The sequence below is a fragment of the Nelumbo nucifera genome, chromosome 6 (assembly GCF_055504915.1).
Source record: "Nelumbo nucifera cultivar China Antique chromosome 6, China Antique-T2T, whole genome shotgun sequence".
In the NCBI taxonomy this organism is placed as follows: Eukaryota; Viridiplantae; Streptophyta; class Magnoliopsida; order Proteales; family Nelumbonaceae; genus Nelumbo; species Nelumbo nucifera.
The window spans coordinates 10,446,831-10,471,347 of record NC_142654.1 but is presented as its reverse complement, the minus strand read 5'-3'; the positions used below and the strand labels follow the sequence as shown (position 1 = coordinate 10,471,347).

Genomic DNA, 24,517 nt, shown 5'->3' with positions numbered 1-24,517 from the left:
TTAATGTCTGTAATACATAAAACTATTTATATCTTTTTAATATTTTACCTTATTTATGCCAATCGACTAGCAAAGTTTGTGTTTTCTGAGCTTTGGCTCCCAAAACTGTAGAATTGGTGTTTTATGCCGATCGCTGATCCTCTTAGATTTCATACTAAATTTGTCATTATGGCAAGCGAGTTAATCACAAAAATACTGAATTCATGATCACTGAGCCCTCATATTGAGCACAAGCCTTCACATATCAAATTCAGTACAACCCAAACCCATTCCTTCTCATAAAAAATTTTCAAGATATACATTGAAAATACAAACGATTTACTATCAAGGTTCAAAATATCATCAAGTATCGACCGATATGTATCGTATCGGAACCTTCCCGATACTCCGCTATAAGGGATGTTTCAGGTCAGCGAGTGTTTCAGGGGGTAGACCGGCCCCTCTGGACCAGATTCGAAAAAATAAAAAACAAAAAAACAGAACCAATACAGGTTATACGCCCTACCAGTGTATCCTGTATCGATATTTTGAACCTTATTTATTGTTAAGAAAATGTCATTCACTAGGTTTGCAACCTATTTAGCAACAAAATAAACTTCCTTACATTACATTGTCCTGCCACTAAACACAAACTATTGACAGCTTGGCCTATGAGCCTCTAGGACTGTAATTCTCGTAATATTGTTTAAGACATAACAAGATGGAATGATCTCTTCTACTTCATTCAGCTCTTTTGTCTCCTGTTTTCCAGTTCATTCCCCAAACCTATTCTGAACTAACTAGAGCTTGTCCACAAGGAACTTATTTTGGATGCAAGTTTTGCAGTTTTATAATCATCACGTAGCTGAATGAATCTAGATCAACAACAAATCCGTTAACAGTAAAATGTTGTCATGTAACACCTGTCTAGTAGAAGAAGAAAAAAGATAAAAGGAAAAAGCATATACCTTTGTGCATCTTTCCGAATGCTTGCTGGGGTTCCCTCAAACAATGTGGAGAGGCTTTCAGGTGCAACAATAAACACATTTGCCATGCTGAAAACATAAATAACGTTTGCAAGTTAAGATTCTACAAACTTACCTTTTGATTGCATTCTCTTGTCTTTTTCAATTGCCCACTCACGTGGCAATTTTGGAGACAAAATCAGAAGTTTAAATTGGAAATGTGAAAGGTCCAACACTTACATGCCCAACAATTCAAACTTCTCATCAATTGTGGGAGCATTGAAACTACGCAAAAACTCCCCATACTCAATTATGTCACGCTTCAGCCGCAGCCCGCCACTGTGGAGAGACATAAGCAATTAACATAAGACATGGAAGGATGCTATCTGTACTAAGCTTGGTAAGATTGAATGGAAGAATTATGCACAACTTAATTGGATGCTGATTTAATCCTTCTCTTCCACTAAGTTGATACTGTCAGACTGCCATGGGACATGCCCTTGTGAGTTGATGTAAAGGGCTTTACTCCAAACTATGAAAGCATGATAAACCACATACTAACTGTAAAAATATAATAGGCCAAGTTGATGAGAGTGAGAATTGGGAAAAAAATGTTTAAGTCGGGTTCTTTGTTTTACTCTTTTTAGTCCATCAAAATGTACCTGAATTTACTGTAAACTGGCAATTGAAAATATGTGTACACTATAACAAGGTCTTGAAGAGAAATTACTTCTACCATGTCTTTTATCCCTTTTTACCAGGGACCCTAAATAAATCAGCCACTAGGAAAGATAAAAAACCAGAATATAAAGGAGAAAGTGTCCCCGTCCTCAACTGCAAAACAGACTCTGACCAACCATAAGCTTCTAGACAGACAAATTCTTGAAGCTTTTGCTGACCAGTAACCCAGGAACCAAACCAAACGATCTTGCCCACCACTTCACTCAGGAGCTCATCTGTCTTACTAGATTTATTTTCAAAATATTCTGCTATGCCACTCTGTCCAAATTGACCAAATGGCAGCATCAGGGATTATGAGCCACACAACTGTCCTACAGTGCTTTGTGCCATAATAATAGACTCAAACACCAGGGATCACTTGACTAAGAAATATATTTTCCTGCTATTGCGAAATTTTTATTCTCCCCCAGTGGATATTTAATTTCTTTTTCCTTCTTGAAAGCCTTCAGATGTTTTTTTTTTAAATTCTTATTTACAATTAAAATGGTTGCACATCATAGTTTGAACAAGAAATTTCCACCATGCACCATCATCCTAATGCAATATAACTGATAAATGCTCATGTAACTTTAAACAAAATGAACAAAGTCATCGAATAAACTTAATACCTGGGATTAAAGGTAAACTTCTGCCAATGACTAAGAAGTCCTTTATGCAAGCGGTTTCCCTAAAATGGCAAATTTTACTTCATTATGATATAAAAAGAATAGACTGCAGATTCTATGCTACAAAAAGATTGGTTCAAAACAGTAAAAAGAAACTGCAAAGATAAGATCCTTGCATAACATGTGTTGGAGCATAACCAGGATTTGATGATCAGATGTCAATAAGTGAGGCACTACTTTTGGTGAATATTGTCCATAATATACTCTTTCCATCCATTAATTTGTTGAATGACATTGATATTAAAATGAACAGAGGTATTCTAGTAACGCAATAGAGCTAAGTAGTGCTATAACTTTGGTCACTTCCACAAATAACTGTTAGAAGCTGTATATTTATAAATTAGGAGTATTCATGGGATTTCTCATGTATTGGAGCTATATAGTAAAATATCCATGTATATAAGGGCAATATTGTAATTTTCATTCATATTTTTATTAAGAAATAAAAGTGTATTGGGAGGGTTGGGTCTCTCATATGAACCCTTCTTGTCCCTCTTCACTTTACTCCTTTCTTTTTCTTCTCCCTCCTCAACTCCTTCCTCCAAAACCCTAATCTTCTAACTTAGGCACATCTAGGAAACTAACCCACTAACCATTCAAAAAATAAGGCTATCTAATCAAGTCTATAAACTTTTGTTCTGCATAAACTTCTTCCCTGTGAATGGATATGTTTATGGAAAAATTTTATAATAATGGATGAATATAGTAAGACTATAAGTTTCTAGGTGAATAAGATTAAAATCTTTGAAAATATCACAGGAAATCATAACATCAGGAGAAATGCTACTCTGGACTTGCCATATAATCTAAGAATACAGTAACAGTTGAGGCCAATAGCAGTAAGCATCACACATGTATGTCTATAGCATTGGAGCTATCAAGATAAAGATAAGTGGTCAATACCCATAGTGCAATACAGCTCCAATATAACAAAAATATGATATTTTGTGTTCGTTAGCATTTATCTTCAGATAACATTTCTCTAATTTTTATTTTCAATTTAACATGTTCTTATAAATTATTTGGTCTTTGAGTGCCTATTCCTGTCTGCCCATGGGCTTTCTTGGAATCTACATTTTAGAATCCAAGGGGAATCACAGAATTTGGATCTTGTCATTTGGGTTCATTTTCTTGTATCTCTTTTTATTTTTCTATCAAATGATCCCTCTCTGAGTCACAATTTGCTTGTGGGAACCTACAAAAGAGTAGGTAGGCCAAACTTACACTTAAACTAATCTCTTTGCAGGCTAGCAGTGAGACTGCCTCACACTTACACTAATCTCCTGCTCCTTTGTTGCTCCTATTTGGGATTATTTCTTCTCCCTTCTTTATTACATGTGGAATCCCCCTTCTAATATAAAGACTCTGTCCAAGACTTCTTTTTTCTTGCAACCTAACATAAAGGGTTAAGCTCTACGGAAATGCCTTAGAACAGAAGTTGTTTGGACAAAATAGGAAGAACAGAATAGGAGAATTTTTTAGGGCAAAAGTCAAACAAAAGATGCTTTATGACATTGGGTAAAAATGCTGACCATCTTTGCTTCAGCATCTTATGATGATATTGCAAGAAATTGACAAGTTATTGAAAATTCATCCATGGTGAGAACCAAGGTATGCACACCTTGGAAGCGACCCCGGATCTCCTGCTCACGAGAACTCTGCCCACCTCTACCCACAACACACTATCCCCCATGAATTGGGAACATCTCCCCCTGCATAATACTATGCAGGAGGATGAGATGTTATCCGTGTGTGGCTGCGATGTTATGTGGGTAGACATGGGCAGAGTTTGTGTGGGCAGGAGATCCGGACTCGAAGCGACTCCGGATCTCCTGCCCACGAGAACTCTGCCCACATCTACCCACAACACACTATCCCCCGTGAATTGGGAACATCTCCCTTCCTGATTTGCCATACCTTAAGCTGAACTTTTAACTTTTGCAGTTTAGGAAACCCAGTAATGTCAAGGTATTGAATTGGAGTTTTAGATGCCATGATGGTCTATAGTAGTCCTCTATTCAGGGCCATTGGGCATGAAAGCTCAATGAGGGATAAACTGTTGGCTGTGTTACAAGGACTGAAATTGGGAAGAACTTCAAATTATGGAAACATTTAGTGGAGGGAAACTCTAAATTAGTACTATGTTGGCTAAGAAACAATGCCATGGGAACTTGGACATACAGGATGCTACTTTGTTTTGGTGGAAAGAGTTTGTCTGATGGGTTGGCTAAACAAGGGGTAAATATGGTGGAAATTTATTGGGAGAGATTCCAGTGGGAATCTGATATTTCTGTAAGGAATGGAACATATAGTGTATGCAGATCTAAATTCTGCAAATTTCTGATATTTCTGTACTTTTGTCTTAACAAAGTGGGGCACCCCTAAAGGAAAATTGAAAGAAAACTTACACAAGGTGTTAGTGGAAAAAACAAAATTTGATAGAATTTATACATAACATAGTTCACCACAAATATTCCTTTAGTTACATCTTTGCTAGGAGCGGAGCAAAACTTTTGATTCTAGTTTAAGTATAAACAAATCCCTCCTTAGTTTGAGAGAAACCAGAAGATGTAAACAAATACATAACCTTTGCTTTTATAAAGCAGGAACCATAATCAGCCAAGTTTCATAAACAAGGCTATAGATGATTTTTCTGCCTTCATAGAATCAAAATTTTATAGTGGAGGGAACTGTAATCAGCAAAGCTTCATGAATAAGATTTAAATGGTTTATTTCCCTACACAAAATCAAGCTTTTATAGAAATTTATCAATTTATGAGGTGTAGTGAACCATAACCAGCCAAGTTTCACGAACAAGGTTGTAGATAGTTTTCTCCCTTGCATAAAATTAAGTGGACTGTATCTTAACTAGAGTAATCCATTGGTTGAAGTGTGGTAGAGTGGAAAGAATAGAAATGTGGTAGAGTGGAAACCTCCCCCAGAAGGTGTCATTAAATTGAACTTTGATGGGATCAGCCAAGGTAATCCTGAGCCTTCGAGTGTAGGGGGTGTGCTAAGGAATAATGACAGCAACATTGTTTCATTATTCTCAGAACCGGTGGGAGTGGGAGACTCTACAAGAGATGAGATACTAGCTGTTGTTCAGGGGATTCAGGTTGCTAACCAGCTTCGAGTGGAACATCTTCTAATTGAAGGAGATTCACAGGTGGTAGTAGGGTGGCTGTTAAATCCAAACACTGCCATATGGGGATATAGAGACCTCCTCAAAAGAGTTAAGTGGCTGACTAGAACTATGAGAGTGGATGTAAAATGGGTAAGCAGGTCGGCAAACACTGTGGCTGATTCATTGACCAAGCAAGGGGTATCTGAATATTCTGGAGAGGTCGCATCTCACGCCTCTCCTTGGGATGCTTGTACTTACTTATCTTTGGTATCTAATAAAATTTATTCAATTATCAAAAAGAAAGTTTCTTTACGTAGAGATAAGGAAAATAAAATAGAAAAGATGAACAGGATAAGAGAATAGAAGAAAGAGGTAGCATCATTCTCCTTGTAGAGAAGGTTGCATGGATAGAATGATGAAGAATGAAAAAAGATTATCTTATTTCCTACATTCAAAAATGACTTGACTTCTTTCTTCCTCTTCTCTTCTTTGATTCTCTACACCTCCTCTCTTTCTCTATTTGTTTTTATCCCTCTTATTGCTAGAACTTCTATTATTAGAATTAGCATTAGCTTCCTCTGCTAGGAGGGGGTTTTATATAGAAAGGGAAGTTGTTAAATAAATCCCTACCCCTCTTTTCATAGGATGCTGTGTGTTACCTCATTTAAAGAGTGGATTAAGGAGGGAAAAGATCCCTCTCTTAATGAGGAGACAGGTGGCATCCGTTTTAAAGATGTGGGATACCTCATAAGTCTGAATGGGCCTCTATTAATTAATACCAAATTAACTCTTTTAGGGCCCAGTGCCCATTTATATGAGCTCTACTGAGGCACATTAAATGTTTAATAAGTGGTCGGAGTCGCTTAAAAATAAATTTAAGGTCTGCTACCCACTTAAATAGACTTACTACAAGCCATTCTTCTTAAATAAATTATTTCAGCTCACTTGTAGGATTGGGCCTACATGACTAATCTAAAAAAAAGGATCTTATGAGCTGTAATTCGAAGTATCTTTATAAATTGATCTCAATCCAGCCAACTTTGAGGCTTCAATAGCCCCCCTTGAGTATTGTGAGGTCAAGAATAGCCTAAGGTTGCAATGCTCAAACAAACAAAATGCCTTTTAAGTAAGCTAAATTAAAGGCTATAGAAGTTTATATAATCTTAATTTTGCTTACCATAATTCATTTAAATGATTAAGATTAGGCTCATATTGCAATGCAACTTAAATGGACTTATTTAAGCCAATAAAAGAAAGCAATAGATCCAAATGTGATCCTTCAATCACAAGAAAAGCAAAAGGAGGATTTTTGTAAAGTGGAGGTGAGTGAAAAAGTGAGTGTAGTGAGCAAGAAAGGAAATGTATTATTTTGTAATTGTATAGGACTGAGAAAGGAAAAAAATATTTTGATAGGAGAAGATGGCTCTAGAAGCTTGTTTTATCAGGATCATTCTATTTACCCAATGACCTGAGTCAGCAATACATGGGTACAGGTGAGGGATACTTCATTGTAGTGGTAAAATATATTGGGTTCAGACAGGATCTAACCCTTGGACAAGTCCTCACACTGGGCACCCATACCTGAAACCATGCAACATGGTTAGAAGCATTTACCATAAAAAATGAACTTCAACCATAACATTTCTGAAATTTAAACAAAAGTCTGGAAGGGACTTTGTGACATTCAGACTGAAAGTCAAACAAAATGCTTCAAAGTTCTGGCTCAATTACCAAAACTTTGACCCAAGTATTGTAATTTTAAACAGATGTGATTCAGTCCTCTAAATATGAGATTAGTTTCTGATTACAGCAACAAAAGGAAGAAGAAGAAGAAGAGAGTTCGATGGATTCACTCTCTCCTCTCTCTTATCTTTTATTAATCAAACTTAATCAAGGTTAATTACAAATTTACCCTTAAGTGGGCGGCCAGCACATCAATAACTTAAAAGAAATAAAAAAGGAGTTAACAGGCCCATTAACACATAAACAATAAAAAGAACACTACTTAACAAGAGAACAAACACAAGGGCCCATTTGGCCCAGTCTCTCTACACCCCCCTCAAGCTGAGCATAGATATCAATCATGCCCAGCTTGCTTATACAGTGTGTCAATTTTCCTTTTGGAACACCTTTGGTCAATACATTAGCCAATTGCTCTTCTGAAGCAATGAATGGCAAGCAAATTTCCCCTGAAGCAACACACTCCCGTTAAAATGTCTATCAACCTCTTTGTGCTTAATTCTGTCATGCTGAACAAGATTATGTGCAACGTTGATAGCTGCCTGGTTGTCACAATATAGTATCATTGGCTTCTCACAATCAATACCCAATACCCATCTCTCCTAAAAGTGATCTAAGCCACAATAATTCTGAAACTCCATGTGCCATTGCCCACTTTGCCCCAGCTGAAGATCTGGCCACTATAGACGGTTTTTTACTCCTACATGAGACAATGTTCCCAGCCACCAAATTATAGTATCTTGAGGTGGATCTCCTATCATCAATACAACTGGCCCAATTGGCACCAATGTATGCTTCCAACTTCATATGTGCATGCTTGGAAAACATAATACCTTTCCTTGGAGTGCCTTTCAAGTAACACAAAACTCTACAACCGCTAAATGTGTAGCACTAGGTGAATGCATAAACTGACTAATGACACTCACTGCATATGAAATATCTAACTGAGACATGCAAAGACATAACAACTTCCCAAGCAGTCTCTGGAACACTCCCATATCAAACAACAGTTCACCATTAGTAGCAGAAAGCTTGTGATTTAAGTCTATAAGGGTAGAAGCTGGTCCGACACCAAGTTTGTCAGTCTCTGCAAGTAAATCAAGGACATACTTGCATTGAGAAATGAAGATACCATCCTCACATCTAGCAACTTCAATTCCCAAGAAATATTTGAGATCTCCCAACTCTTTGATTTCAACTCAGTGTTAAGAAATTGTTTGTCTAAACACTTCCTGGGTGTCATTACTAGTAACTACAATGTCATCAACATAAACTGTTTTCAGCAAGAAGAAGAAGAAGAAGAAGAAGAATGACGTGAGAGCCAAAAGGAAATTGCTGCTGGCGGTGCCCAACATTGCTATTTATATGTTAGGGCGAACAAGACAAAATAAAAAAAGGAGGAAAAGGCGAAAAAGATGTCAATCATCCCCAACTTGTCACAAAGATCATAATGTCGTAGTGAACATAATCCTTTAAAATAAGAACATCTGCAAGTTGTTCATCAGACATAATGTAGGGAGTGCACACTTGTCCCTTCTCAATTTTCTCTCTGATGAAATGTTTGTCCACTTCAATATGCTTGGTTCTATCATGGAGAACTGGGTTGGCTGCGATGTTGATGGCAGCTTTGTTATCACAATAGAGTGACATAGGATCATCAAAAGGAAATCCTAATTCACTCAATAGGTTCTTGATCCACAGTAACTCTACAACTCCATGTGACAGCCGTGTATTCTGCCTCTGCACTTGACTTGGCCACCACACTCTGTTTTTTGCTTCTCAAAGTCACAAGGTTTCCACCAACAAAGGTACAACATCCGCTAGTGGATTTTCAGTTATTCACTGAGCCGGCCCAATCTGCATCTATATACACTTCTACTCTCATGTGCCCATCTTTCTTAAAGAGTAAACCTGTCCCTGAAAATTTCTTTAGGTACCTAAGAACTCTGTATGCTACCTCTAGGTGTGCCTCCTTGGGTGCATGCATGAACTGACTGAGGACACCCACAGCATATGCTATGTCAGGCCTGGTCATGGATAGGTAGAGAAACTTGCCTACAAGTCTTTAGTACTGCCTTGGATCTTTCAAGAATTCACCACTTCAATCCCCAAGTTTGTGATTTACATCTATAGGTGTGTCAGCTAGTTTAGCTCCTAGCTTCCCTGTATCCTTTAGGAGATCTAGGGTGTACTTCCTTTGGGAAATGAAGATGCCTTGCTAAGAGCAAGCACCCTCAATACCAAGAAAGTAACGCAAGTGCCCCAGGACCTTTACCTCAAATTGTGTAGCAAGAAATTTTTTTAACCTCTGAATCTCTGAGACCCAGTCTCCAGTGATGACAATATCATCTACATAGACAATCAAGGCTATTGTTTTTCCTTGCTCCCTCTTTACAAAAAGTGTGTGATCAGATTGGCACTGCTTAAAACCCATCTGTTGAACTGCTTGATGAAACCTGCTAAACCAAGCTCTTGGAGATTGCTTTAGACCATACAAAGATTTCTTCAATTTGCAAACTTTTTGTTCACTTCCCTTAGCACAGAAACCAAGGGGTTGAGTCATATACACTTCCTCTTCCAATCACCATTCAAGAAGGCATTCTTTATGTCAAGTTGGTGAAGTTCCCATTCAAGATTTGTAGCTAAAGACAGGAGAACCCGAATAGAGTTCATTTTTGCAACTGGAGTAAAAGTCTCGGCATAATCAACTCCATGCACATGTGTGAAACCTTTCGCAACTAGCCGAGCCTTGTACCTTTCCACAGACCCATCTGCCTTATGTTTTATAAAGAAGACCCATTTGCACCCTATAGGTTCCTTTCCCTTAGGAAGATCTACCAGTTCCCATGTGCCATTCTTATGGAGAGCATTGATCTCTTCTTTCATTGCACCTGTCCACTCAGGAACAAGTAAGGCCTCCACAACACTCTTGAGAAGGGGAATACTATCAAAGGAAGATAGAAAAGCATGAAAGGAAGATGAGACATTCTTATAGGATAAAAAATGAGATATAGGGTGGTGTGTGGTGCATGATCTAACACCTTTCCTTTTTGCAATAGGGAGGTTCAGATCACAACTTGAAGTGTCAATATCAATAGGTTCAAGAACATCAACAAGAACAATAGTACCTGGGTGGGGTGAAGGATCCAGCCCTTGAGATTCTGATGGCATTGATGGCATGGTTTCCGGTGGCTCTGTGGCTATTGAACTCTGTTGGCCTTGATTTTTGTAGCGCAATCTCCGAAAGACACGAAATGGAGGAGGCTCAGGAATAGAGGGCAACAAAACTTGAGTCTGACTCTGTTTCTCCTCAACTCTACTCTCCCCCTAAGGAGAAACAAGGAAGTAGGGAACATCTTCAAAGAAAGAGACATCCATAGAGACAGTATTTTTTAGACATAGGGTCAAAACAACGATAGCCTTTCTGAGCAAGGGGATAACCAAGAAAAATATACACAATAGCTTTGGGATCAAGCTTACCACGAGTAGGAGAGAGATCATGAACAAAACACTTACATCCAATGACCCGCATAGGGATAGGAAACAAAGGAGCCGATGAGGGGACCTATATTCCAATACCTAAGATGGTGTTCTATTGATGACATAGGCAGTAGTTAGAATAGCATCTACCCAAAATCTTTTAGGAACATTCATTTGTAACATTAATCCTCGAGCAACTTCAAGGAAATGTCGATTTTTTCTTTCTGCAACCCCATTTTGTTGTGGGGTTCTGGCACAAGAGCTCCTGTATTGAGAGCCACAGGAGGCAAAGAAATCTGTGAGGTCTCTATGGAAATATTCCTTGGCATTATCTGATTGGAAGATTCGGATCTCGAATTGAAATTGGGTGTAAACCATATGCTGAAAGTCTTTCACAATTTTAGGAACTTCCTCCCGTGAGTGCATAGGATAAATCCAAGTGTAACGAGAGAAGTCATCAACAAAGGAAATAAAATACTTGTAACCATTCTCAGTTGGAATATTAATAAGTCCCCACACATCTGAATACACAATTTGAAAAGGGAATTCTGATCTTTTAGTACGTAAAGGGAATGAGGTTCTAAAATGTTTACTCAGTTGGCACACTTCTAGTACAGATCTGGGAATCTCATGTGAAGAAACAAAGGCAAGAAAGGAATAATATGTTGGGGAAAAAAGGTTGTAGGATAGGTGTTTGGAGATGTAATGGACAATACACTTCCGCTTGCCCAGTGTTTTAAAAGCACAAAGGCCAATTTGCACTTGAGGCGCAAGGCACAAGGCGAGGCGCACGCCTTTTTGAGCAAGGCACAAAATTCCAAAAAAAATGCTAAAAAAAGTCGGAAAATTCAAAAAAAAATGCCAAAAAATTTAAAGAAATGCAAAAAATATTAAACATAATGTTAATAAAAAATATAAACTTAAATTTTAAAATAAATGTTTTAAAAACCTATTATCTAAAATTAAAATACATAAACATAACATGTAAAGTGTATTCAAATGAAAATTTAAAAATAAAAGCAAACATATAAAGCATTTTCAAGCATATGAAACCCACAATCTCTTTTTTTCCTTAATTGCATTGCTTCAAGTAGCTAATGTGATGTAAAACATGTTGCATTCTTGATTCTATGAGTCACCTTTGTACCACGCCCCTCGAGGCTAGCCCGAACAAGTCTATGTTAGGGTCTGAAATTCTTATTTCTCACATAAAAAATAATGATTGTATAACTTTCATTGCCTTTTAAGAAGGTATTTTATTGCAATGAATGAATGAACAACATTAGCAAATAGGGGGTTCTCGGCCATTAGACTAAAAGAAAAAGCAAAAAGTGTAAAACTTTAAAAAGGCGCATGCCTGGGCTGAGGCGCACCAGACGTATGCCTTTTGAAAGGGGTGCACCTAGGACCTGGGCAAGGCGCATACCCTAAAATGTGCCTCGCCAATGCGCCTAGGTGAAACTCAAGCGCGCCTTTTAATTCACTGTGCTTGCCCTTGCGAAGGGCAATAGGAAGATCAAGGTATGAGAAGGTAGCAAAGGGGTCAAAGGAAGATTGACTTGTGACCTCAATAGTGATGGAGGTGCAAGAAGCTCAATTCAAGGAGTGAAAACAGCTTGCTCATACCTGAGTCTTTGTCTTTGGTACCACCTTTGGACAATGGGATGTGAAGGAAATGTGGAAAGATGAACTAGAGGAGGAGGGGGAGTAGGAACATGTGAATTAGACACAATAAGAGGGGATGACTCAACAAAAGACTTAGTAGGGACTGGAAGAGGAACAACTGGGGACATAGCAAACGGCTCATCAAAATGCTCCTCCTCAAGAGAAGTACCAAAGAAATGAAGACTCAGCAAATATGACATCCTAGAAACAAAGCAGGTGCCACGAACTGGATTGAAACAACAATAGCCCTTCTGTGTGGAGGCATATCCTAGGAAGACACACTTGTGTGCTTTAGGTTCATATTTGTGTCTCTGTTGACTATAAACATGTAACTAGTAGGTGCACCCAAAAACTCGAAGAGGAAGAGAAGAGACCCTCATCCAGAAAAAAAAAGGTTAAAGAGGTTTTGAAACCCAAAACCTGGGAAGGCATACAATTAATCAAGCATGTAGTAGTAAGAACAACACCCCCCCCCCAAAAAAAAATAAAAAATAAAAAAAAAACCTTAATAATAACATAGAAAGAAAAGAGGAGACTTCTAGCAACCTCAACCACATGGCAGTTCTTCCTTTCTACCACTCCATTTTGTTGTGGAGTGTAGGAATAAGAACTTTGATGAATATGGCATCAAGATAGGATGAAAGATTCTTCTCAAAATATGCTTTGGTATTATCAGATTGGAATCTTTTGATCTGAGAGTTAAATTGGATAAGGATAAGCTCATGAAATTTTTGCACAATAGTTGGTACTATATCCTAGGATCTCATAAGGTAAATCCATGTATACTGAGAAAAATCATCAATAAAAAGGATAAAATACTTGTAACCTCCATTACAGGTAAATGATATGGCCCCCACATATCAGAGTACACAACATGGAAAGGAGAAATTGATTTTTTATTACTCACTAAATAAGGTTGTCTACAATGTTTTGCAAGTTCACATGACTCACAATGAAGACTCGACAGAGATATTCCCTTAAACATATCGGGAAACAAATGACTTGAAGCAAAAAAGATAACTGACCAAAATGCAAATGACTTAACATGACTCTATCAACTAACTCTGATAAGACAAACTCTAAAGGTACTACATTAGGTGGTCCAAGACTTCTATCAAGTGTGTCCAGCATTCCATTCACCTCATGGCCACTTCTAATCATCCTCTAAGATTTCAGGTCCTAAAAAACATAATGAGTAGGAAAGTTATGATGCAATTCATGGATATAATCAAGCTACAAATAGATAAGAGGTTGGTATTAAGCTTAGGGACATAAAAAACCGAGGGTAAAACAAGGGAGTCAAGAGGCCTTAATATCTCCTTTGCCAGAGATGGGGGCAAAAGAAGTTAGATATGCTAGTCATATGGTCTGATGCACCAGAATCAATAATCCAAGGGATTTTATGATTACCTGAAATAGTAGCATGATTTGCAAAAACACGAATACTTGAGTGGGCAAATGCAGATGAAGAAGTGTTGCTTGAAGGGTTGGATGCTGCAACAGTGGTCTCCAAATGATTAATTAACCTCCCGTACCTTTCAAATTCTGCCTTTACTGTTGCCAACTACTCTATAGGAGATTTCACTTCACTTTCTCTACTTCCACCTCTCAAACATGAATACTTGTTGTTATTATTGTTCCGAAACCTGTCCAAGAGAAGCTCTGGATGAAGTTTCCAACAAGAATCTTTAGTATGTTTTGGTTTCTTGCAGTATTCACATATCATTTCTTTCTTCTCAATCAGCCCTTTTGGTTTTATCCCGGCATGTGCAAATTGCTCTGAAGGTGGTCCCTGTAACTGTACTTTCTGCCTACTTTCTTCACTGCTCACTATAGAATATGCTTGAGGCAGGGTGACCTCATCTTTGGCTAGAATATTCTGCCTAGTAATGTCAAATTTAGGGTTGAGTCATGTAACAAATTCAAACACCATGTTTCTTTCTACCAGTTTCCTAAATGCCTCTACATCCTTGGTGCTCTCCCACAAAACTGTCTCATAACATCAATCTCTTGCCACAATGACTTTAACATGGAGTGGTAGACGGCCACACTATTCTCCCCATGTCTCAGATTGTTCACATCATTCTTTAACTTATAGGCTCTTGCAACATTTAACTTCTGAGAATATGTTTCAGTAACACTATCCCAAATCTCCTTAGCTGAAGTCGTCTAAAGGTAATGCTAACTTATGTGAGGCTGCATAGAGTTGAGACTAACCATCCAATCACTGTGTAGTTCTCCTACATCCATTTCTCATATGTAGGATTAGTCTCTTCAGGTTTGTTCTTACTTCTTGTGAGAAACCCCAATTTACCTTTACTACAAACATAAATTCGTATGGATTGTGCCTAGGCTAGGTAATTTATTCCATCCAGTTTAATTGTAGTCACAATAGTTAAAAAGGAATCTGTTTGACCAACCCCAGCTACCAAAATCTGTTTCAACTCACTTCCAGATTGCTCCATTGATTGAACGAAAATCAAACAATAAGTTTTTCAATCTTTATAGACCTAACTGAGGTCAGTCCAGTGCCCGAAGCCAAAATTCTAATGGGCCCAGCCTGAAGCCCAAGCCCAAGATAGTGTAAAGTTGGGCCCAAAGCTTGGATCGTGAATAGGACTAACCCGAAAGTTCAAAATCTAGGGTTTCACTACACCCGGTTGCCTAGGCAAAAGAGAGAAGAAGCCATCCCTACCAAAGCTCTCCAAACATCTCCCAACCTCAACCGCCCACTTCAAGAGATCAAAAGGGACCCTCCAAGCATTGAGCGCCACACCCAGTCCTTCTCTTCAGCCCATAACTGAAAAATCCCTCTAGTCAGCTAGGGTTTTGGGCAAAAAACAGCAGCTTCACTTCTTGGCAATCTACAGCCAGATTTCGACTCTCTAAACCCTTAACCAACTAGGCAAAAAGTTCTTTGTTCCATAAGAACTTTATCTCTCCATACACTCTTATAATCGAAGGGTGTATGGGAAAAGGAAGAAAAACAAAAAAGATGAGGAAGGACCACTCTGATACCAAGATGTGATTCAGTCCTTTAAATCCAAGATTAGTTTCTGATTACAGCAACAAAAGGAAGAGAAAAAAAAAAGGAAAACCAACAGGAAGGAGAAGATTGAGAAGAAGAAGAGGAAGAAGAAGAGAGTTCGATGGATTTTCACTCTCCTCTCTCTTATATTTTATTAATCAGACTTAATCAAGGTTAATTACAAGCCTGCACTTAAGTGGGCGGCCAGCACATCAATAACTTAAGAGAAATAAAAAAGGAGTTAATAGGCCCATAAAGAACACTACTTAACAAGAGAACAAACACTACGGCCCATTCGGCCCAGTTTTCCTACATAAACTTAAGGCAAGTTTTAATTAGGTAAAATTTAAATTTATTCACTACTTATCAAAAAAAGTTACTTTTATTCACCCACTAAACCACAATGCACATACAGACACATTCACAAATGTGTTCATGTAGATATATGAATGTATTACCAGAAACAATCAAGAGAGTTTGATAAACAGCAGTCATTGAAACACTCAACAGTCAAAGAAGATCACAAGAGAAATAGATTGGTATACCAGTTCAGTGAGGAAAGATTGTTTGTTTTGTCCTTCTAATGTAGTGAATGCAGCCTCAAGGACACGGGACAGGTATGCAACAACTCTATCCATGACAGAAACATTAATAGATGGACAACCTTAATATGAACTGTAAGTTTTCTTACGATGAAGTTGGATAACTAGATTTACCTTGTACAGGCATTTGTTGGCCGATGATCAGGAGCATTTCCATCATCAGGGGACCTATAATCTGTTGCCTTTTGTTCTGTAGACAACAAGCGCTCTACCTACAAAAATGTATTGGGGGGAGAAATTCTCATAGGAGGAAGAGAACCAATCAAAAAACTCTGACAAGGATGCAGAAGAAACATTGTCACACACTCCTCTTGTAATACTATTATCCTCCCTTATCTAAGCAATAAATAAATTTAAATCAACAGATAAAGTATATTAACTACTTGAAACCATAGGTTCTAATAGTGGCATCAATGTCCTAGAGATTCAGCACTAAAACCTTGATTGTCAAACACTCAAATGGATCAGAATATGAAATACTGAAGTCAAAAGCCTATTCCAACTATTTGCTACATGAATCTTGTTTCATTTTTCCACACTATAAAGGGAAATATCCTCTCATAAGTTCTAAATCCTCAGATATTCTCACCATGTCGATCCATGTACCTTTCAGTTTCCCCTTAGCTCTCCTAGAACCTTCAACCTGCATCAGATGATTCCTTACCGGTCCAGTTGGTTGTCTCCTCTGGACATGCATCTTAGTCTATTTTCCCTTATTCAGCTATTCTATTCAGTTGGTTCTTTCCCATCTTTCCATTCATTCATCATAACATGAATTACAATACTTTCGTAGGAAAATAAATAAGACAGGAAAACATTTGAGTTCCAAGCCTATAAATCATAGGTTTTGGCAATGACAGCATGTCTTAATAGGTAATCATTTATAGGATCTTTTATAATTTCAGAGAAAGAAATACATGGAAAAGTATACGTGATTACATGCTTTGTGTTTCCATGCCAATCTATCTGATCAAAGGATGAAAGTTTCCCAAATACAGACCTCAGCCATCACAGTTTCAATGCATTGTTGAAGTCCTTTAAGGGCAACACCTTCAGCACGAGACATAGCAGTGGCCATTTCTTCACAGGAAGCAGCATGTGCACCATCCACTGGTAATAAGAGCCGAGAAATAGATTTTGCAAAGTACTGAAGAAGAAAAGAAAATGTCACTGTTAGGATTTCATAATTAATGCCACTGTTGCCTGGCCTAAAAATCAATTGAGTATGCTCCTGGGTAACCATACTTGTTGGACTATGGCCACACTGCTGGCACAACGCTGTACAGCCACCATAAAAGTTTTGAAACTGCTTTCACCAGCAGCAGCAGCTGCTTCTGCCTACACATCATCACCAACCGAATTGATTACTGACTGAAAATTTTTTCTGCAAAGAAACCAGGATTTATTAAAGAGACATGGTTGAGTACTTACAGCAGAAGCTGCAGCAGCAGCCACCCTTCTACTGATATTTGTGCCCAGCAAAAATCTTTCCCTCAAAGCTGCAGCATCATTTAGACCATCTCTGGCCCGTTCCAGCCCATCTCTGATATATTGGCTAACCTGCAAAATAGCAAACCTGAATGCAACACTGCATGGATTGCATGAATGGGTGAAATAGAGCCCAATTAAAGACCAGTACACAACTAAAATTAATTTCACTTACTTGGTCAAGCAAGCAAGTGAATACTGCTTTTACATTGGTTGCAAGAGTAGCAGGCTGTACAATGAAACCTTGAGAATGAATTTTGGTGAACCACCAGATGAAAAAAATAAAGGCATCATACATGTCCATTGCAAATATATGCATAGAAGAACCCAAATACATCATAATGAAAAGAAGGAAAAAGGCAAATGATATCATAGTCATAGTGGCAAGTTCATACAATACCATGATGGTGAAAACTATCAGGCCTGGTAATAGATATCATATTAGTTTCATGGCATTATTAGTCTCATACCCCATGGCTTGTATTGGTGAGGAGTAATATAAAATTAACACCAGAGTTGGGCTATATTTCCACATAGAAGCTATATGTAGTCTTGGATTTATAGTGATCATCAAAACAAAAGAAACATATAGTAAAATGAACGAACAAAACAATAATTTTAAGTGGTTAGGCAGATCTGTGCACAAAAATGATCAGGAAAGATTTCAATAAAACAAAAAAGTGTACAGAACAAAATAAAAAACAAATCAAAAAGCAACTCAATACTAAAAACTTTCTCTTTCAAGAAATTCCCAACATCAGTGGGTTGATTCTTTTTTATTTATCTATTATATTACCAAATTATTCCATATATATGAGAAAGAATTTATTTCCAATTAAGAAACTACAAATTAAGCCAGAAACAAAAGACAAAATGTGCTTTTTATTTCAAGATATGTGTGCAATAATATTTTCCAAAATGTGTGGCTATATAGATTGATGCATAGGACATCCTTGTTGCATATCATGATTATGTATTTGTGCAGTTTAGGGTGCACAAACCACTTCTTTACAGAATAAAAAAGACAGAAAGAACAGTTGATCAAAGGAACTTGTGCACAAAAAATTCTTCAGCATTGAAAAACTGGGAGGCAATTTTTATTTAAAATTTGTTCAAGAAAAAAAAAATAGTGCGCTATCTTCTCACAAAACCAGACCAGAAATAAGCTTATCAAAATATTCACTAGAAGTCTAGAACCAACTTGCTGCAAACCCAAGACAATTTCAACCTGTGACCATATAATAATTCAATATTGAATTCTAATTTCAAGGAATCAAGAATTTTCTGCCAATACAGTTGAAAGAATATTGTTGCAGGGGTTACTAAACCATGGGCCTCAAGAAGAATCTGATACATAGAAGCTGTTGAGATTATGCATTGTGGGCAGGGGTATTTATGCTTTTTCTCTTTATTGGGCTCCCATTATGTAATTTTTCTTTCTAACTTAAATGAGAATTTTCTTGGCTGTGAACAGTAACACACCCTATTCTCCCAAAATTTCTTCCTCTTCTCTCTTTTCTTCTTCCTATACTCTTCATTCCAACTTTGTATCAGATCAAGTTGGGATCTAGGAAGAGCCTCCTCTACTGAACTTCAAACCAAGGAAGACCTGTTGACATCAGACCGCTGCCGGATGACATTAGTAGCCTGTATAGGTGCCAGCAGAAACCCTTGAATCTGGTTTGACCTTGTGCACCCTAAGTTTAGAAGCATTTTGGTATGGATCTTAAATCCATTTGATGCTTCCATGCTTTTTCCAAAAATTTTTGATAAAAATAAAAAATATATAATTTCGATATTTGGGGATTTTCTTCCTATTTGGAGTTGTTTCTTGCTTGAAACTTGTCGTTCTCAGGTTGTTTTACCTTCATGGAGGTATGGGAAGTGGTTCCACAATATTTTGAACCCTAGTTACACTTTGGGAGATTTTATTCACATCCTATTTTACCGCCAGTTGCGTTTTTGGCCTCCTATTGGCTCCCAATCAAGTGCTGACCTATTCTTATGGGTTTATTGTGTGCCAGTTGGTTCTTGGACTGAAGTAGGGCAGTCAAGTTGCTAGTGCAAGTCCAATGTAATTGCCTAAGGAGGTAGAAGCCATTTCCAGAATGCTCCCGGGCAATATTGATGCTTCTAGTGGTACAATAGCCATTGTAAATCTTGATGGAACCAACTTCCTAGAGTGGTCTCAATTTACCAAGCTTACCATTGGAGGGCGGGTAAGTTGAGATTCATTACAGGCAAGGAGGGGAAGCCGAAATCTGATGACCAGAAGTTTGCCAAGCAAGAATAGAAAAATTCATTGGTTCTGTCATGGCTGGTTTGTTCAGTGCAGCCACATATTGCTCAAAACTGCATGTTTCTCTCTACTATCAAGGACATTTGAAATTGTGTTACTACCACATACTCCAATGTTAGGAATACAGCTTGAATCTACCAACTCTGAAGGGAAGCCTGCAATATGCGTTAGGAGGAAAGGACTGTGACTATGTACTTCTCTTCATTACAATCTTTCTAGGAAGAAATGGATCATTTCGAGGCCTTGGAATGGAAGAATCCTCAAGATGGTGAACAATACCGAAAATATGTTGAGAAGAACTAAGTTCTTTATTTCTTGGCCAGCTTGAATGCTAAGTATGATTTTACCCGACAGCTTATCTTGAGTACAAATATTGTTTCCCTTGCCACTACATACTCCTTGGTACGGGGAGAGGAGAGTAGAATGGCTGCTATGATGCAGGCTTTAGTAATTGATCATTTGGCTTATATGTCCTCCAAACCCAAGCTATGTGTAATAGACGGGGTGTTAATAAGAAAATTGATGAAGTGGTGTGTGAATACTATAAGAAGCCCAAACACACTAAGGATTAGTGTTGGAAGCTAAATCCACATTTGAAGCCCAAGAACTTTAAGACAACAAAGAGAATGAAAATGCACATTTTGCTACTGTGGGAGATTGTCCATCTCCTAGTGTTCAAGCTCCTTCACATGATTCCTCAAATGTGATGGAGAAGCTTAGGAACCTACTGACTCAGCTTGAGAAATCTAGGTCCCCCACCTCAACTGGCTCTAGTATCCTTCCAATGCTTTTGCTAAATCAGGTAGTGCACTTGTTTGTCAATCTTCTTCTCCTAGCTCTTGGATTGTGGACTTCAGATCTAGTGCTCACATGACTGGCATGCCTTCCCACTTCACCTCTTATAAAGTAACTCCAGAGAAAGGTAAGATTGTTGTAGTTGATGGATCTTAGACTCCAATCTCAGGTCTAGATGAAGTCAAACTTACTAGTAATCTTTCCCTGAGCTCTTTCCTTCATGTTAGTTGCACAAAAATATTTTGTATTAGTTCTCTTACCAAACCCCATAATTGTTTAGTGACATTTTTCCTTCACATTGTGTTTTTCAATACCTGAGTATGGGGAGGACAATTGGAACTTGACATGAAGCTAGAGTTTACCTTTTTTATTATGTCCTGAGCAAGGATTATTGTGCCAAACCGAGTCATGTCAAAGTGAAAATTTGAGTCTTTTGAAGTTGTGTCATTACCGTCTTGGTTGTGTCTTTTAAGTTTATCAAGTTTTTGTTTCCAAACTTGTGTCAATTTGTGTCCAACTTGAGTCTACAATGTGAAGTCTATCATCCCTCAAAGCAATGTAGAACTACATATTTGCAAGTAATTGAAAAAGTAATGTTGCTTTCGATTTGATACATACCGATGTTTGGGGTCCATATTTTATTCCTTGTATGGGTGGCTAATACTTTCTCATATTCATTGATTATTACTCTCGACACTCTTGGCTTTATCTGATGAAGAGTAATAATGCAGTTCCCTCTAGTGTCTAGAATTTCTTTAGAATGGTGGAAGCTTAGTTTGAGAAGAAAATCAAGATAATAAGGTGTAACAATGCTAAGAAGTACTTTGAAAAGCACCTACAAGACTACAACTCTTCCTTGAAGAAAAAGGACCAATTCATCAAAGCTCATGTTCCCACACTCCATAGCAGAATGGTGTAGCAGAGAGAAAAAAATAGACATGTAGTTGAAGTTACCAAAGGGCTACTTATCAAGATGCATGTACCCACCCATTTCTTGGGAGATGTAGTTGGAGCAGTGGTGTATCTCATTAATAAACTCTTCCTTGGAGAAAAAGGACCAATTCATTAGAGCTCATGTTCCCATACTCTGTAGTAGAATGGTATAACGGAGAGAAAAAATAGACATGTAATTGAAATTGCCACAGGGATACCTTTCCAGATGCATGTACCCACTCATTTCTAGGGAGATGTAGTTAGAGCAGTGGGTGTACCACATTAATAAACTTTATGAAATCTTCACCTTCAATCTCCTCATCAACTTCTTTTCCTTAATGACCCAGTAGAAAAGTGCTGAAATAAAAAATCTATAAAAGAAAAGAATATTTCTTGTAGAAGAAGAGAAGAAAGGAGAATAGGAAGAGAAGAGATTTGAAAGAGAAAAGAGAGCACTAATGCTGGCCACCCTCTTCACTATTATTTATAGTCTAAAATAATAAAGAGTACAAAGACCAATATGCCCTTATAGGGCGACTAACACATAAAACAATTAAAATAACTACTCAAAAAGGACCCAACAAGAGTGTTGTGGTCCCTACTTCTAATCTAAATGGTAAATAATCAAAAACTACCACTATAGACTACACAATTTGTCTAAGACCTCAACACTCCCCCTCAAGTTGGGAGTAAATGCCACACATTCCCAACTTGTGTAGGTTGTATTCAAGCTTGTGTTAGACAGTGTATGCCCTTAGCTCCAATCAGATTGATGTACTTATTGTCATTTATTGCAAATGAATAAAGTGCATAATTGATTCATGTTATTATGGTGTGTTTCTGTGTAATACCCTTAAACTGGACACTTATGAGACTCGTGTTAGTTTAGAATCTTCACAGCCATTGGATAGATCTAGGGAGATTTATCCTACCAAGGCTGACACTGATGTGCCGCCAAGTTGGTTGGGGTGGTTTGTCTCAGCTGCCAGGGTGAGACCTGAGGTACATATAGTGTGGGTTTTCTTGAAACCCTAAACCTGACCAAATTCCAGTATTGCCCTGGACCTTGGAGATAGATGGGCAAAACTGAAATGTTACACCTGACCCCTAGACTCGATTATGGTACTGCACTAGATGTCGGATTGGGCTGTCTTTGATATGCCAATCATTGAAATCCTCAGAGGGGGTCAAAACCTGGGTATGTTGAGACAGTCCGAGAATTCACCTGAGTGGGTGATCATAGTGACAGGAACATCCCCTTTGTCGAACAAAGTGAATGATCGGGGAATGCACTCTCTCTGATGGAAACCTAAACTGTCAGCAATGGATTTCAAATGTGTTTGAAACTTGTTTTGCAAAATATATTTATATAGAGATATACATATATATATTATGGTTTCAAATTGTTTGCAAAAGGTTTTAATTCCCGAGATCCATGTGAGTAGAGAGTGCAACACTGTACCTTGCAGCCAAGGGAGAGGTCCTCTCCTGTCGGGCAGTGTATGATCATTAAGGGTTGAGAGGTTAAGTGTAAGGCCATTAAGGGTAATACCTGATGGGCTAATCTTGCATCTGCCCACAGTCCTTGGGTTTTCACAAGATGGCTCGACCCAAGGACCATTTAGTGTAAATGTTGGGCCCATTAAGAGCCCATGGTGATGGACTTAGGGGTTTACTGTGACCTACAATGAATTCGGTCAGGCCTTATAACAAAGGCTAGGCTGAACCCATGTGGCTAATGTGTAGATCAATGCTAGGGTCTCACATCATATAAAGAGAACCAAACTAGCCAGCACTTAATGGGTAAAGTAAGAAAAATGACTTAATGGGCCTAAAGCCCATTTCGAACTGGGCTTAAATAGTTTAATTAAATTGGGTCATTCTGGGTTTATAATATGACTGGGATTGGTAGTTGAATAAAATAAGTCTCATCAACTTGAGAGTCTAGATCTAAATACAAGATTTAGATTAGGAAATCTCATTCCTAATCAGATTAGGAAGTTGATCCTGAAGGGATTCTAAATAGGGGGCGAATTCCACAGAACAAACATAATTCTTTCTGCAATCTTTTCGCTCCCTCAGTTCTTGGCACCATCCCAGTTCGATCTCCACCTACTAGAGTGATCAAGAAGTGTTTTTGATATTGTTTCTTGGAGAAGAAACAATCAGAAGTCGTGCTCACATCACCCTACTCGATTCTTGGTGAAGAATCCCAGGTTCTTGCTGATCCTGCCTTAATATGCGCTGTGTCATCTTCAGTGGGGGCGGATTTGGTATCCTCTTTGGGCGTGAACACCTACGTTGGGAGTTCCTTTTACTTCGTATCAGGTATATCCCTCACCTCCCTTTTGGTTTCAGATCCGGTCCGGTTTTGATTCAAGAACGAACCTTGAAAATGTAGTTTTCTAAATTAAGGAATACGATTCCCGGATGGGAGAGAAAGAAATTTTTGAAATTCCGTCCAACCTTCCTGTAGGGTTCGGCCATCCATATGATGGATCTCCCATCTCTTCAGTGGTATCAGAGCCAGGTTCACATTCATGAACCGAATCAGACTTGATTGAAACCTACATAAATAGGCACAATCGTTCTGGCCTATTTGCGCAAATTATAGTTTCTCTGGGAATCGGTTCCCAGATTTTGGGCGAATGATCTAAAAATTAAATCTTTATTTATCTGCAATATTTATAGAATTTTTCTATTTATATTTCTTGGATTATGGGTTGTTCGTATGGTGGAGATCAAAATCTTTTATAGGCGCCAAGAATTTGCGCCCCTACTGTATTATTCTATTCATTCTTGGTATGTAAATAATTTTTTTTTAGACGAAATGTATAGGATTTAATTCCAATGTAATTAATAGAAGATTAGGTTTTTCTATTTTTTTCATTGGAAGAAATGCTGGAAGCGCGTGGAGAAGTGTTGTCGAATCGAGTTCAGCCATCCGCGATTTGCAGAAAATAAATCTGCAAACTGTGACTAACCTCTTTCTTGCAGGTTTGCAGCCACACGA

At 38.1% G+C, this 24,517-nt stretch overlaps 1 protein-coding gene across 16 annotated transcripts in view; it reads right to left on the bottom strand.

The window, feature by feature from the left end:
- Nucleotides 1-495: 495 nt before the first annotated feature.
- Nucleotides 496-24,517, bottom strand: part of LOC104587548 (exocyst complex component SEC10b-like) — an 80,917-nt gene continuing 56,895 nt past the window's right edge. For 14 of the 16 annotated variants that reach the window (XM_088889838.1, XM_088889835.1, XM_088889837.1 and 11 more), the window contains 10 exons: nucleotides 17,653-17,706; nucleotides 17,421-17,549; nucleotides 17,235-17,327; nucleotides 16,990-17,136; nucleotides 16,104-16,201; nucleotides 15,933-16,017; nucleotides 2,294-2,352; nucleotides 1,185-1,283; nucleotides 948-1,034; nucleotides 496-854 (listed from right to left, as the gene is read on the bottom strand). In XM_088889838.1, the coding sequence (XP_088745964.1) occupies nucleotides 776-854; nucleotides 948-1,034; nucleotides 1,185-1,283; nucleotides 2,294-2,352; nucleotides 15,933-16,017; nucleotides 16,104-16,201; nucleotides 16,990-17,136; nucleotides 17,235-17,327; nucleotides 17,421-17,549; nucleotides 17,653-17,706 (930 nt within the window). In that variant the 3' untranslated portion in view covers nucleotides 496-775. The remainder of the gene's footprint in view (nucleotides 855-947; nucleotides 1,035-1,184; nucleotides 1,284-2,293; nucleotides 2,353-15,932; nucleotides 16,018-16,103; nucleotides 16,202-16,989; nucleotides 17,137-17,234; nucleotides 17,328-17,420; nucleotides 17,550-17,652; nucleotides 17,707-24,517) is intronic. The other 2 variants (XR_016077415.1, XM_088889847.1) reach the window with 2 other exon arrangements.